We start from the raw sequence: 13,235 nt of genomic DNA on the forward strand, positions 1-13,235 counted from the left end.
GTTTGTTAGAAAGGAATATGTATACTATTGGTGGATGGAGCATTCCATAAATGTTAATTAGACACAGTTAGTTGATGGTGGTGTTCAGTTCTTCCAAATCCTTCCCGACTCTTTAGTAGGGCTATCAACTGCTAAGAGTAGGGTACTGAAGGCCCCAACTAGAATTGCTATATTTATCATTTCTTTTGACTCCATCAGGTTTTGTCCCATGTATTTTGAAGCTTTCTTATTTGGTGCATACATATTTAGGATTATTGTCTTCTTTTTTCTAAATTAAAGTATAGCTGACACATAATGGTACATTAGTTTTAGATGTACAACACCATGATTGTACAAGTTTATATATTATGCTATGTTCACCAAGAGTGTAGCTAGGATTGTTATCCTCTTGTTGGACTGATCTTTTTATTATTGTTATGTCTCTTGTAGTTCTCTTTGCTTTAACCTCTACTTTATGTAATATTAACATGGTTACTCCAGATTTTTAAAAGTAAGTGTTTATATATCTTTGCCACCCTTTTACTTTCAACCTGTATTATTTTTGAAGGGAGTTTCTTACAGACCACATACAGTTGGGTCATGTTTTTGTCTACTCTCCAACCTCCATCGTGTAATTGGCATATTTAGACCATTTGCATATAATTATAGACATTTAATTAAGTTTCCCATTTTTGTTTTTTGTGTATCTCCTCTGTTTCTCCTATATCTTATTTTTCCTTGCCTTCATAAGGATTATTTGAACATTTTTTAGTGTTCTATCCTGATTTATTTGTAATGTTTTTGAGTGTGTTGCCTTATGTAGTGCTCTTCATGGTTGCTCTAGGTATTTTCTTATGCATATGTGTAACTTATCACAGCATACTGATACTGATGGTTTAACACTTCGAGTTAAGTGTAAAAACTATCCTTTCCATTTAGTTCCTTGTCTGAAATACTTCCTCTATATTTATTATACACTGTATTAGATGGTGTTAAACTTTTGCTTGAACCATAAAACATGAATAAAGCAATTCATGAGGACAGATTCTCTACCATGTTTACTTCTATATCCACCTGTTCCACCTGCTCTTCTTTTATTTCTGAAGGTCCAAGTTTTCTTCCTATTTGGAGAGCTTCCATTAACTATTCTCTAAGGATATATCTCCCAGCATCAAATTTTCTTCATTTTCCTTTTCCTTCAACCCTGAGGATATTTTCACCAGAAAGACGATTCATGGCTTACAGTTCTTTTCTTTGAGCACTTGAAAAATGTTGTATACTTTCTTCTGTTCTCATGGTTTCAGATGAGAAACTGTTGACATTTGAATTGGTGTTCCTTTATAGTTTATGTGTTATTTCTCCTTGGCTATTTTTAGGATTTTTCTTTGTCTTTAGTTTTCAGAAGATTAAACATAATGTGTCATGGTATGGATTTCTTTGATTTTACCTTGTTTGGAGTTTCCTTAGGTTCTTGAATTATAGTTTTTGCCTTTTCACCAAATCTGGGGAGCATTAGCCATTACATATTTGAATATTTTTTCAGCTCCACACTCTTTTCTAGAATTCTGATGGTATGAATATTACATCTTTTTTACTGTCCCATAGACCTCTAAGGCTCTGTTGGTATTGGTATCAATTGATTGTTCTTCTCATTCAAACATAGATTTCTTGGATCTTGGTATGCTGAGTGATGTTTTTATGTCCTAGACAATTTGGTTACTATGTTAGGAGACTATTTCCATTTAAATGTCATTTAGCGGGCACTCACCCTGTTCAGGTTTAGCATGTTTATTTTAGCCTATGTTTGTGGGCTTTAGTTCCAATGACGATTAAATTTTCTACCCCATGCAATCCTATTCTGGTCTGCTTTGTTCTTCTTGTGCTGCTGGGGCTCCTACTCAGTTCCTATTTGGTGCTGTCTGTAGGAAGCCCAGGAAAGGCACATCTCTAGGCTGTCTAATGGTGCTAGGTGACCTTCTGGGGTATAGGAGCAGAAGCTGCTGAGCCTGACTCTATTTATACCACTGAGTTGAGAGCAAGAAGACACAAAGCTTTGCCTTTGTTGTTGTTGCAGTACTGGACTTCCCATTGGTGCCCCAGTTGCGAAGCTGGGACAGTCAGGGACTTTGCTGTTGCTGGCAGGTCACTTTATCTACAGGTGACCTGGTTTTAGAAGTGTTGCGGGCTCTGCTGCTGCCACTGCTATAGTTGTATGGGACCACCTGCCCATACCCCAGGCATGGAGTGCAGTCTGAGACAGCCTGGGATGTTGCTACTGTTGCTGCTGCCAACACATCAGATCACTCATACAGTGCTGTGGCATGGGGGCATGGTTGGCCAAGGACCTTACTGGTGCCATTGTTTCTAGTGGATCAGACTGCCCACAAGACTTGGGTTGTGAAATGGCAACTGGGCAGCTGGAATTTTGTAGCTACCAGCAGACAGACCACTTTATAGGATCTGAGGTGAAGAGCAGGGACTAGGATAGCCATGACTTTCCTACTGTTACCGCTTCCAAAGAACTGGACTATGTCCAGGGCCTGCATTGTGGAATGGAGTTTGAGGATTCTCACTAGATTTCTGTGGGGTCTACCTTTTCCCAGGATCTTTGGTCAGAGAGGTGTATATACATGACTCTATTCATTTGTTAAAAATCCACAGGTCTGTACCCAAAAAAGTGCCATGTACAAATTAAAATACAATTCAGCTAGGATATGGGGGTGGGGGAAACCAACATACTAATGAATGACATAACCACACTGAAGTAGTTGGGTAAAAGAATATCTGACTTACTATCTTTAGAAAATAATTTTTTGGCTAGATACTGTAAGGCTAAATAGAGAAGGAACTATGTGTAAACAGTGCACTCCAGCTCATAAATTTGTTTCTCAGAGTATGGGTTAGAAATTCTGAAACTACTTTATGTGTATACTAGCGTTTAAAAAATGAGTAAATACATGTAATGAGAATCAGGTTTTTCACAGGCAAAGAAGTTACAAATAAGCAAATACATCCATTATAAATAAATCCTGTGACTTGAACTGGTACAGCCACTCTGGAAAAATGTGTGGAGTTTCCTCAAAGAGTTAAAAATAGAACTATCCTACGACCCAGCAATTGCCTGCTGGGATTTACCCCAAACATACAGATGCAGTGAAATGGCAGGACACCTGCACCCCAAAGTTTCTAGCAGCAATGTCCACAATAGCCACACTGTGGAAGGAGCCTCAGTGTCCATCGAAAGATGAATGGATAAAGAAGATGTGGTCTATGTATACAATGGAATATTACTCAGCCATTAGAAATGACAAATACCCACCATTTGCTTCAACGTGGATAGAACTGGAGGGTATTATGCTGAGTGAAGTAAGTCAATCGGAGGACAAACATTATATGGTCTCATTCGTTCAGGGAATACAAAAAATAGTGAAAGGGAATAAAGGAGAAAGGAGAGAAAATAAGTGGGAAATATTAGTGAGGGTGACAGAACATGAGAGACTCTTAACTCTGGGAAACGAACAAGAAGTAGTAGTGGAAGGGGAGGTGGGCGGGGGGGATGGGGTGACTGGGTGATGGGCACTGAGGGAGGCACTTGACAGGATGAGCACTGGGTGTAATGCTATATGTTGGCAAATCAAACTCCAATAATATATATATACATATATATATATAAAAGATTAGAGTTGAAAAAATAAAAGGACTCTAGTTGAAAAGAAAAACAGGGGCAGCCCCGGTGGCTCAGCGGTTTAGCTCCGCCTACAGCTAAGGGCGTGATCCTGGAGACCCAGGATCAAGTCCCACATCAGGCTCCCTGCATGGAGCCTGCTTCTCCCTCTGCTTGTGTCTCTGCCTCTCTCTCTCCTCTCTGTGTATTCTCATGAATAAATAAATAAAATCTTTAAAAAAAAGAAAAAGGAAAAAAAAAGAAATCCTGTGGCTCTGGATTGGTGTAAGAGGTATTAGTAGGAACTCATGGTTTTATTTTTCTCTTTTAATGAAAATACAAATAAATAGTTATAGGAATATAGATGGGCTATTATACATATATTTCCCATCTCTGTCCACTGACAGGACCTAGAACCAGTGAGTCCAGTAGCAGCAATAAGCATATCCAAGTGCCCAGATTTTGGCTTATAAACACCATTCTCTAATAAAAGAAATAAAGGTTCCTTGGAAAAGTGGTAAACTCGAGGGTTGAGGCTGGGAAAATAGAAGATGATCATGAAACATCTCACAGTGCCAGAAAATAAGGAAGTATTCAAGGAAAAAAAATAAAGATATATGCAAATGTGAAGGACACACGGGGCAACCTGAAAGAGTTCTCAAAGGCCAAAGTGGGAACAAGCTTAGTAACAAAATAAATAACAATAGTATTGAATTATTATTGAAAGAGTAAATCAATATTCATGAATCCATAATGAAATAAATATATGATTGATGAATAAAAAAAGAGGGGGAAAGGGAAAACTCTTAGTTACAGAAGAATTCTAACACATAAATATAAAAGGAATAGAGGAACTAGAAAGTCACCATTAGAACAGCACAGTAGCTGTAGAGAAGATCCACCACTGAATGCTAAAAATGGTGGGTAAATGTTTAAGAAACAAAGGATATGGAGCACCTGGGTGACTCAGCAATTGAGCATCTGCCTTTGGCTCAGATCATGATCCTGAGGTCCTGGGATCAAGTTCTGCATCAGGGTCCCCGCAGGGAGCCTGCTTCTCCCTCTGCCTATGTCTCTGCCTCTCTCTGTGTCTCTCATGAATAATAAATAAAATCTTTAAAAACAAAACAAAAGCTAAGGATATGTGCATAGCCTCAAAGAATCTCATCCAAAACATATATTATCTATAAGAAGATAAAATAGTAACTTTACAGGGGAGTAACCTGGCAGATGCCACCTTACCCAAGAGATCAAAGTTAATTTCACCAGTATTAAGGCATATCAACATCATGTACTATTTGACATGATGCACTGAGAAGGACGCATCACTTCTGTGGTAACCCCAAACTAGCCATGGGAAAACATCAGAAAAAAATCAAATTGAAGGACATTCTACAAAACACCCGATCAATACTCTTCAAAAGAGTGTCAAGGTCATGAAAGACGAGGAATCACTTGAGGACATGTTACAGACTGGAAGAGACTGAGGAGACTCTGCCACTAAATGTAATGTGGGGGGATGATGAAAAGAGGTGAAGGTGATTAAGATGTAGAAACTTACAGTTACCAAATAAATAAGTCATGGGGATGAAAAGTACAGCAGATGGAATACAGTCAATAACATTGTAATGTCATCATATGGTGACAGACGGTGACTGAACTTACTGTGGGGAGCACTGAGTAATGTATAGGATTGTCAAACACTATGTTGTATACCTGAAACTAATATAAAATATTTTAACTATAAATAAATAAAATTTAAAAAAAATAAATGCAGTGTGGGACCTTGGATTTAATCTTGGAACAGAACAGTAACATTAGTAGAAAAACTAATGAACTCTAAAGTCTGGGAATGAAGCAATGTGATTTTCTTAGTTTGTTTTTGTTTTGTTTTAAACAGACTTTATTTAAAAAAAAATTTTTTTAAGTAGGCTCTAAGCCTAACATGGGGCTCGAATTCAGTATCCCACGATCAAGAATCACGTGCTCGGGATCCCTGGGTGGCGCAGTGGTTTAGCGCCTGCCTTTGGCCCAGGGCGCGATCCTGGAGACCCGGGATCGAATCCCACATCAGGCTCCCGGTGCATGGAGCCTGCTTCTCCCTCTGCCTGTGTCTCTGCCTCTCTCTCTCTCTCTCTCTCACTGTGTGCCTATCATAAATAAATAAAAATTAAAAAAAAAAATTTAAAAAAAAAAAGAATCACGTGCTCTATCAACTGAGCCAGCAAGGTGCCCCCTGTGATTTTCTTAGCTTTGACAAATGAATTATGGTTACGTCAAATGTTAACTTTAGGGAAGCTGGCTGAAGGGCAATACAGGCACCCTCTGTGTTATCTCTGCAACTCTTTTGTAAGATTAAAATGATTTCAAATTAAAAAGTTAAAAAACGGGGCAGCCCAGATGGCTCAGTGGTTTAGCACCGCCTTCAGCCCAGGGCATGATCCTGGAGACCCAGGATCTAGTCCCGTGTTGGGCACCCTGCGTGGAGCCTGCTTCTCCCTCTGCCTGTGTCTCTGCCTCTCTCTCTCTTTCTGTGTCTCTCATGAATAAATAAATAAATAAAATCTTAAAAAAAAAGTTAAAAACACACACACAGATAAACTCCTTCAGCATTTGGGCACCAGAAATGTAGCTCAGATGGTAAACAGCATAACTCTCCTCTCTGAGCCCCATCTCAATAGTCTTGTTGATAAGCTCACTGTTCAGGGAATGCTGAAAAGCTAGGAGAAAGCCAAACTGAGAGAATCACAGGTAAGATGGTCAGGAGTTGGTGCCTCTTTTGCACCTGCTCCCTCCCTGCTCCCCAGAAGCCTTGGGCCAGACCCTACCCTCAACCAGTGGGGAGATTCTGCCCCAGCTTGTGCTCCTCTGACCTCAGGACTGGCTATGCCTCCTTGGGGAACTACTGCTCCAACACCAGCATGTGGCAGTTTCAGAACGCCTGAGTGGTAGTCCTGAATTCACTGTATTGATTCCTGAGCCAAACCAGTCAGAAGAATATAGAGAAATCTGGTCATCTTGAAAATACATTTTGCACATTCAAGCAAGCAAGAGAGCTTCAATGAAGATTTTTAGAGAGAACAGAATCATACTTTACAAAGAATGATTTGAGTTATATTTTTAGCCATTTAAATGGCTGGTTCTATTCCATTAGCGATTTTTTGTACAAAGCAGTATCCATTAATGTTTTTATCTAATGATATTACATTTATAATATCTTGTCATGACAAACTCTAAATTAGTGGGTTCTGAATGAACAATTACCTATGGTCTATATAAAGAAGGAGCACATATCTCAAGTAATTTCACTGGTTAATCCTAGAAATTTATCAAGTTGGGTATGAATTAAATATTCTTTCCCAGGATAAGGTGGCCAGTTAGATCAAGATTACTTAGAGGCATCATTATTTCCTATAGAACATATTTCTTCCTTTCCCCATTAAAAAAAAAAAATTCAATCCCAAGGAAACTCTGGTATATCCTAATGATAGCACAAGAAATATTCAAGGAGCTTCTCTAGCATCCATCTGTGGCTTTTTGGCAAATCTGGGACTCAAAACCCAGGCACCAAACTATTTTGAAGATGTTTGTGATCTGTATCTGACTTATTAAGAAGAGCCCTTAATTTGAATTTGAGCATTTCTCAAATATCTGGAATGCTATGTGGCTCTGGACTCTTTAAAAAATTAAGATAAGGGCAGCCCAGGTGGCTCAGCGGTTTAGCACCGCCTTCAGCCCAGGGCGTGATCCTGGAGACCCAGATCGGATCCAGTCCCACATTGGGCTCCCTGCATGGAGCCTGCTTCTCCCTCTGCCTGTGTCTCTGCCTCTCTCTCTCTCTGTGTCTTTCATGAATAAATAAATAAAATCTTAAAAAAAAAATTAAGATAAGTTCAAGACAAGAGAAAATTTAAGGAAAGGAGATTCCTTCCTAGTAGTCTGTGTAAATGCCAAAAGGGGCAGCTTTAAATTTCTCCAAGTACAAGGCAGGCCTGAAGAAATCATTTCACTTTTTCACTGCATCCTGCTGCTGCCCTCTCTCCTTGCTTTTGGTCTTTGCCATTCACACTGTACTGTGTGTTTCCACCACTGTACTACTTTACAAAAAGCAGCAATATATTATTTGAAAAAATGAGGTTTCCAAAAAATCAAATATGAAGGTTTGAATACAAAAAATCAAATTTTGAAATTTATCTTCATAGAGGGGCTGAGATCTGAGCCAAGGGCAGATCTGGAAATGGTGTGTGTGAACAAAGGCTAAACTAAATGTTAAGATAGTGACTAAACTGCTTAGATTAATGTGACCATTGTAAACAAAATAAGTGTGCGAAACCCCTGCCATCGTGGGGCTCAGAATCCTTTCTCAAGACTTTCCATGGCATGAATTAACTCAGCACATGATCAAGTCAGGCTTCTTCCCCCAGATCCAGTCTCCATCTTTCTTACCTGAATGTCTCTAATCCAGGACTGAGAGCCTCTCAAATTATCTTCATTGATTTCAACAAGTTTTTCCTGCCAAGCAACTGCTTGAGCGTCAAACTGCACAAAATTGAATTTCCTTTTATATTTCAGCTGTTCCTGTAAGAGAATTATTATCTAACCATAACACCACTCAGATGGAAGAAAATGTAAAGATCATAGTCTGATAAATTTTAATCACTATTTAATCACTAATATCTATTTTCAGTGTTGGAAGCTAAAAATTACCTTCAAAAGAGAAAATCTTTTCTAGTACAAAAAATATTTAAATAAAATTTACAGTTTGGAGGTCACACTTTTATAAATGTATTTATGTGTGAATATATTATACATCACACGTTTGCATAAATTTTTATATATAGTATGATATTAAATGTCTTTAATACTAGCATTGATGGTATACTACATATGCACAGTAAATGCAATCTGCTTAAGGAAGAGAAATCCAAAATGGCATCATCATTTCAGTAATCATGTTTTTGTGAAGGCTATTATTTGGTTACACATCTATGCACTTGCCTTCTACCAGCCTATATTTCTCCAACAGAGGTTTATAAAATTAAAACCTGTATTTTGTATTTGTGAACACTCCCTACCACTATCTTCTGAGGTAACACACCCATCAATACACTAATTAGTGACAGTACCAGGACACCCATCTGTAGGTGTGGGGACTAGGAATTAGGAAGCAGTCTGCTTCAGGTCACACAACTCAGAGGCAGCACAGGTGGAGTAGGAACTGGAAGCTTCTAACCATCAGCCTACACCCCTCCCACACATCAGTTCTGTTGCCAGTGCATGCAACACTGTTAATAAATACTGGAAATTAAAATGCTGAGCTGAAAAGCATCTGGAAAACAATGGAGATGTGTGCACACCACAGATTTCAGGACAGAGAAAACCTGAAGCCGTGGACCCTGAAACTCCCTTAGCAATCCATGTGTTACAGAAAGGAAGGGTCTGCTTGCAAAGGAGAACTGATGATTCTTCTAACTGGCAAAAGGGAGCTTTTACCTGAGTGCAAACCCTGCCTGTGCACCTCTCATAACCAGTGCAGGTGAAGGCTGCCACAGATGCATTCATGATACAAAGGCCCCTAAATCCATGCATCTGACAGTTCCATCTAACCTGTATAAACTGGATGATCTTATCCTTCACCAAGTCCAGTTTGCTCTTCATTGAGTGAGATGTATCAATGAGGATGTAGATGTGATCATCATGTACTTTTCCAAAGAGGATTTGACTTCTATCCTGTAGCCACTTAATCCTAGGCAGGAAATAGGTTGAAAGTGAATTTTTAGAGCCTGTGGGCAACGTCAGCATCTTCCTAAGCACTTAATAATATATTTACAGAGGCCAAGCTGTGCTGTATTGGTTATGTACAATCTTCTGTGAGTGGATTACTCACTTGGTGGGTTTTCTATGGAAAATCCTACATTGAGGCTGACTCCCTTGTCACTACTCCCTCCACTTCTCCATCATCAGTCCAAGTACAACAGAACTAGGAAAATCAATAGGACAGAAAAATAAATCCAATACTGGGTTCCAAAGCCAAAAGTAAATTACTTCCTGTTATCTGATAGTCTGAATCCCTCAGCTATGACTTCAGACCATTTGTTCTTTTAACTCTGCTGACTACAGTCAAGTTAGTAATGCCAGCACATTCCTGAAGCATCAGTGAAGCTTATGGACAGTATCAAGCAACCCCAGATCCCTATAATTACTAAGCATCAGACAGTTGTATGAGCAGCACTGCTTCTGTGATTGGCTCCCATAACAGGATATAAATTAAGTTCATAGCCACAGCTGAGACCTGGAGAGGGGCTGGGCAAATGGAAAAAGATACCTGAAACTGAGTTGAGAGTTCACCAAGGCTAGACAACTAGAATTTGTAGGGCAAAATACTAAAGAAGAAGTTGCTACACAGAAGCAGAAAGGGTAGGGAGGGATAGGGTGGGGGAGGAGAGAGAATGTGCTTTGGCCATCTGCAGAGAATATCCTAAAGATTTTAGCTAAGTAATGGGCTGGGCATGCATGTAAAGAAACTATTAAAGCTAAGGAATGAATTACCATTAAAGGAGTAAATAGATCAACATCTGAGCTTACCCAGGCTACTTCATCTTCCAAACAGTCAGAATGGGAAAGCCTTCTTAATACATGGGACATCAAGGAGGGTCCTCATAAGGGTTATTGCCTTAGCAGTAGGACCAAATTAGCTCTGGACTAAAGGCTGCCTTAGACCTATGTTAACATAACTTAAAAGCAAGCCACAGATGAACAAAGTGATTACAAGGAACATAACTGCATCACAGAACATGTATCTTAAAAATACAGTAAAATCCAGTACCCAAGAATGTAAAATTCAAATGTCTACATTCCAGTAAAAAAATTACTAGCCATGCAAAGAAGCAGGAGAATATGACCCAAAACCAGAAGAAAAACAGATCAACAGAAACAGACCCTAAAAAAACACAAATGGTGGAATTAGTAGAAAAGGATGTTACATAACTATTATAAACATAATCCATATGTCTAACAAGGTAAAGTATAAGCAGAACAAGGACAGAAATGGAAAATATAAGAAGAAACTTACAGAGATGTATGATAACCAAAATGAAAAATATACTACATGATATTAACAGACATTAGACACTAGCAGAAGAAAAGATCAGGGAACCTCAGGAAAGACACTGCAATAGAAAGCAATTTAAAATGAAACCAGGGATGCCTGGGTGGCTCAGTGATTTAGCGTCTGCATTTGGCTCAGGGTGTGATCCTGGAGTCCCAAGATTGAGTTCCATGTTGGGTTTCCTGCATGGAGCCTGCTTCTCCCTCTGCATCCTCTCATGAATAAATAAATAAAATCCTTTTTAAAAATGAAACACAGAGGGGAAAAAAATGAAACACAGAGAGAAAAAAAAACTAAAAAAATAGAGAATAAACAACCCCTGGAGCAATATCAAGGAGTCCAACACTTGTGTAGAGGCTAAGAAAAAGATATTTGGAGATATCTGGAAACATATTTGGAAACAGAAAAAAATATTTGGAGAAGGATGGCCAAATGATTCCAATTTTGATAAAATAATATATCCATATATACAGGCAGCTCAAAGAACCTAAACAGAAGAAAAGTGTGAAAAAAAAACCCCACCAACACACATCATAATATAATTTGAAATCCAATGACAAAGAGAAAAAAGCACCCAGAGACAACATAAAAATAATAGAAGACTTTTCATCATAAATCAAGCAAGCCAAAGTACAATGGAGAAATATTTTTAAAGTGCTGAAATATAAAGCTGTAAGCCTACAATTCTATATAAAGCAAAACAAAAAAATTTTCCAAACTAAAAGGAAATTAGTCTTTCAGACTAAAATAGCTGAGGTAATTCGTACCCACAGACCTGCATTAGGATCTATACAAAAGAATAAAGAGCCACAGAAATATCAAATATGTGGACAAATGCAAAATACATTAATTCTCATTTTAATGCTATTTATATGACAATTGATTATTTATCATGTATTGTGGGCTTGTAGCATATGGAAATAAAGTGTAGTACAACAAAAGAAAAGACAGGAGGAGGAATGAAAGCTGTAAGATTTTTATGATATAAATGCAGTGAAATATTATTTGAAGGTAGACTGTGGTAAAGATATAAACTATAAATGCTAAAACTGTCATACATACAACAAAACAAAATAGAGAAAGTTTATAAGCCAATAGTAGAGATAAAATGGAATAAAAAAATACTCCAAAAAAAGAAGGTAGAAGAGTAAAAGGGAACAAAGAACAGGTGAGACAAGAAAACAAAAACAAGATCTTAGATTTAAATCCAACCAAATAATCACATTAAATGGAAATGATCTTAATACTCCAATTAAAAGACAGATTAGAAATGGCTATTATCAAATGACAAGAGATAACGAGTGTGGGCCAGGATGTGGAGAAAAGGGAACCCTCATGCACTCTTGGTGGGAATGTAAATTGGTGCAGCCACTGTGGAAAACAGTATATGGAGGTTCCTCAAAAATAAAAAATAGGGGCACCTGGGCGGCTCAGTTGGTTAAGTATCTACCTTTGTCTTAGATCATTATTCCAGGGTCCTGGGATCAGGCCCCCACATCAGGCTTCCTGCTCAGCAGAGAGCCTACTTCACCCTCTCCCTCTGTCTCTCACCCCCCCTTGTGCTCACTTGCCCTGTCAAATAAATAGAATCCTAAAATAAAATAGCAGGGGTGATTGGGTGGCACAGTTGGTTAAGCATTCAACACTTGATTTTGGCTCAGGTTCTGATCTCAGGATCATGAGATCAAGCCCTACGTCAGGCTCCATGCTCAGCATGGAGTCTGCTTTAGATTCTCTCTCCTTCTCCCTCTGTCTCTTATGCTTTTGCACACACTCTCTCTCTAAAACAAATACATAAATAACTCTTTAAAAAATTGAAATACCCCACAATTCAACAATTCTGCTTCTGGGTATTTATCCAAAAAAGAAAACACTAACATGAAAAGATAAAGTCACTCCTATGTTCATTGCAGCATTATTTACAATAGCCAAGATACGGAAACAATCTCAGTGTCCATTGACAGATGAATGGATAAAGAAGATGTGGTATATATATATATATATATATACACACACACACACATATACATATGCATATATATATATATGCAGGGGAATATCATTCAGCTATAAAAAAGAGTGAAATCTTGCTATCTTCAACAACATAGATGGGTCTTGAAGGCAATATACTAAAGGAGGTAAGTCAGACAGAGGAAGAGAAATATGATTGTCACTTCTCTTATATGTGGAATCTAAAACAAGTAAAAATAAAAAATAAATTCATAGATACAAATAACAAACAGATGGGTGGTTGCAAGAGGCAAGGTGGGGAAAATGGGTGAAGGGGACCAAAAGATAAGAAGAAACAAACCAAAAAACAAAACAAAACAAAACAAAACCCAACCAGGCGTTGGGAAGGGGATAAATGGTAGCTTTTAGGATCTTCTATCTCTCAACAATTTATAGAACAATGCAACAAAAAAATCAGTAATAATATAGAAGACCAAAACAATACTATCAGACCAATCTGAATTGAGATATTTA

The 13,235-nt window shown here is 38.2% G+C and overlaps 1 protein-coding gene across 7 annotated transcripts in view; it reads right to left on the reverse strand.

Moving 5' to 3' along the window:
• The window catches only part of VWA3B (von Willebrand factor A domain containing 3B), a 205,380-nt gene that overhangs the window by 105,543 nt on the left and 86,602 nt on the right, over positions 1-13,235 (reverse strand). For all 7 annotated transcript variants that reach the window (XR_005988108.1, XM_041757342.1, XM_041757338.1 and 4 more), the window contains 2 exons: positions 9,251-9,389; positions 8,090-8,221 (listed from right to left, as the gene is read on the reverse strand). Coding sequence is in view for 6 of the 7 variants with exons in the window: in XM_041757342.1 (XP_041613276.1) it covers positions 8,090-8,221; positions 9,251-9,389 (271 nt within the window). In the remaining variant the exon portion in view is untranslated. The remainder of the gene's footprint in view (positions 1-8,089; positions 8,222-9,250; positions 9,390-13,235) is intronic.

This window comes from Vulpes lagopus, chromosome 5, assembly GCF_018345385.1.
Source record: "Vulpes lagopus strain Blue_001 chromosome 5, ASM1834538v1, whole genome shotgun sequence".
NCBI classification, from domain to species: Eukaryota; Metazoa; Chordata; class Mammalia; order Carnivora; family Canidae; genus Vulpes; species Vulpes lagopus.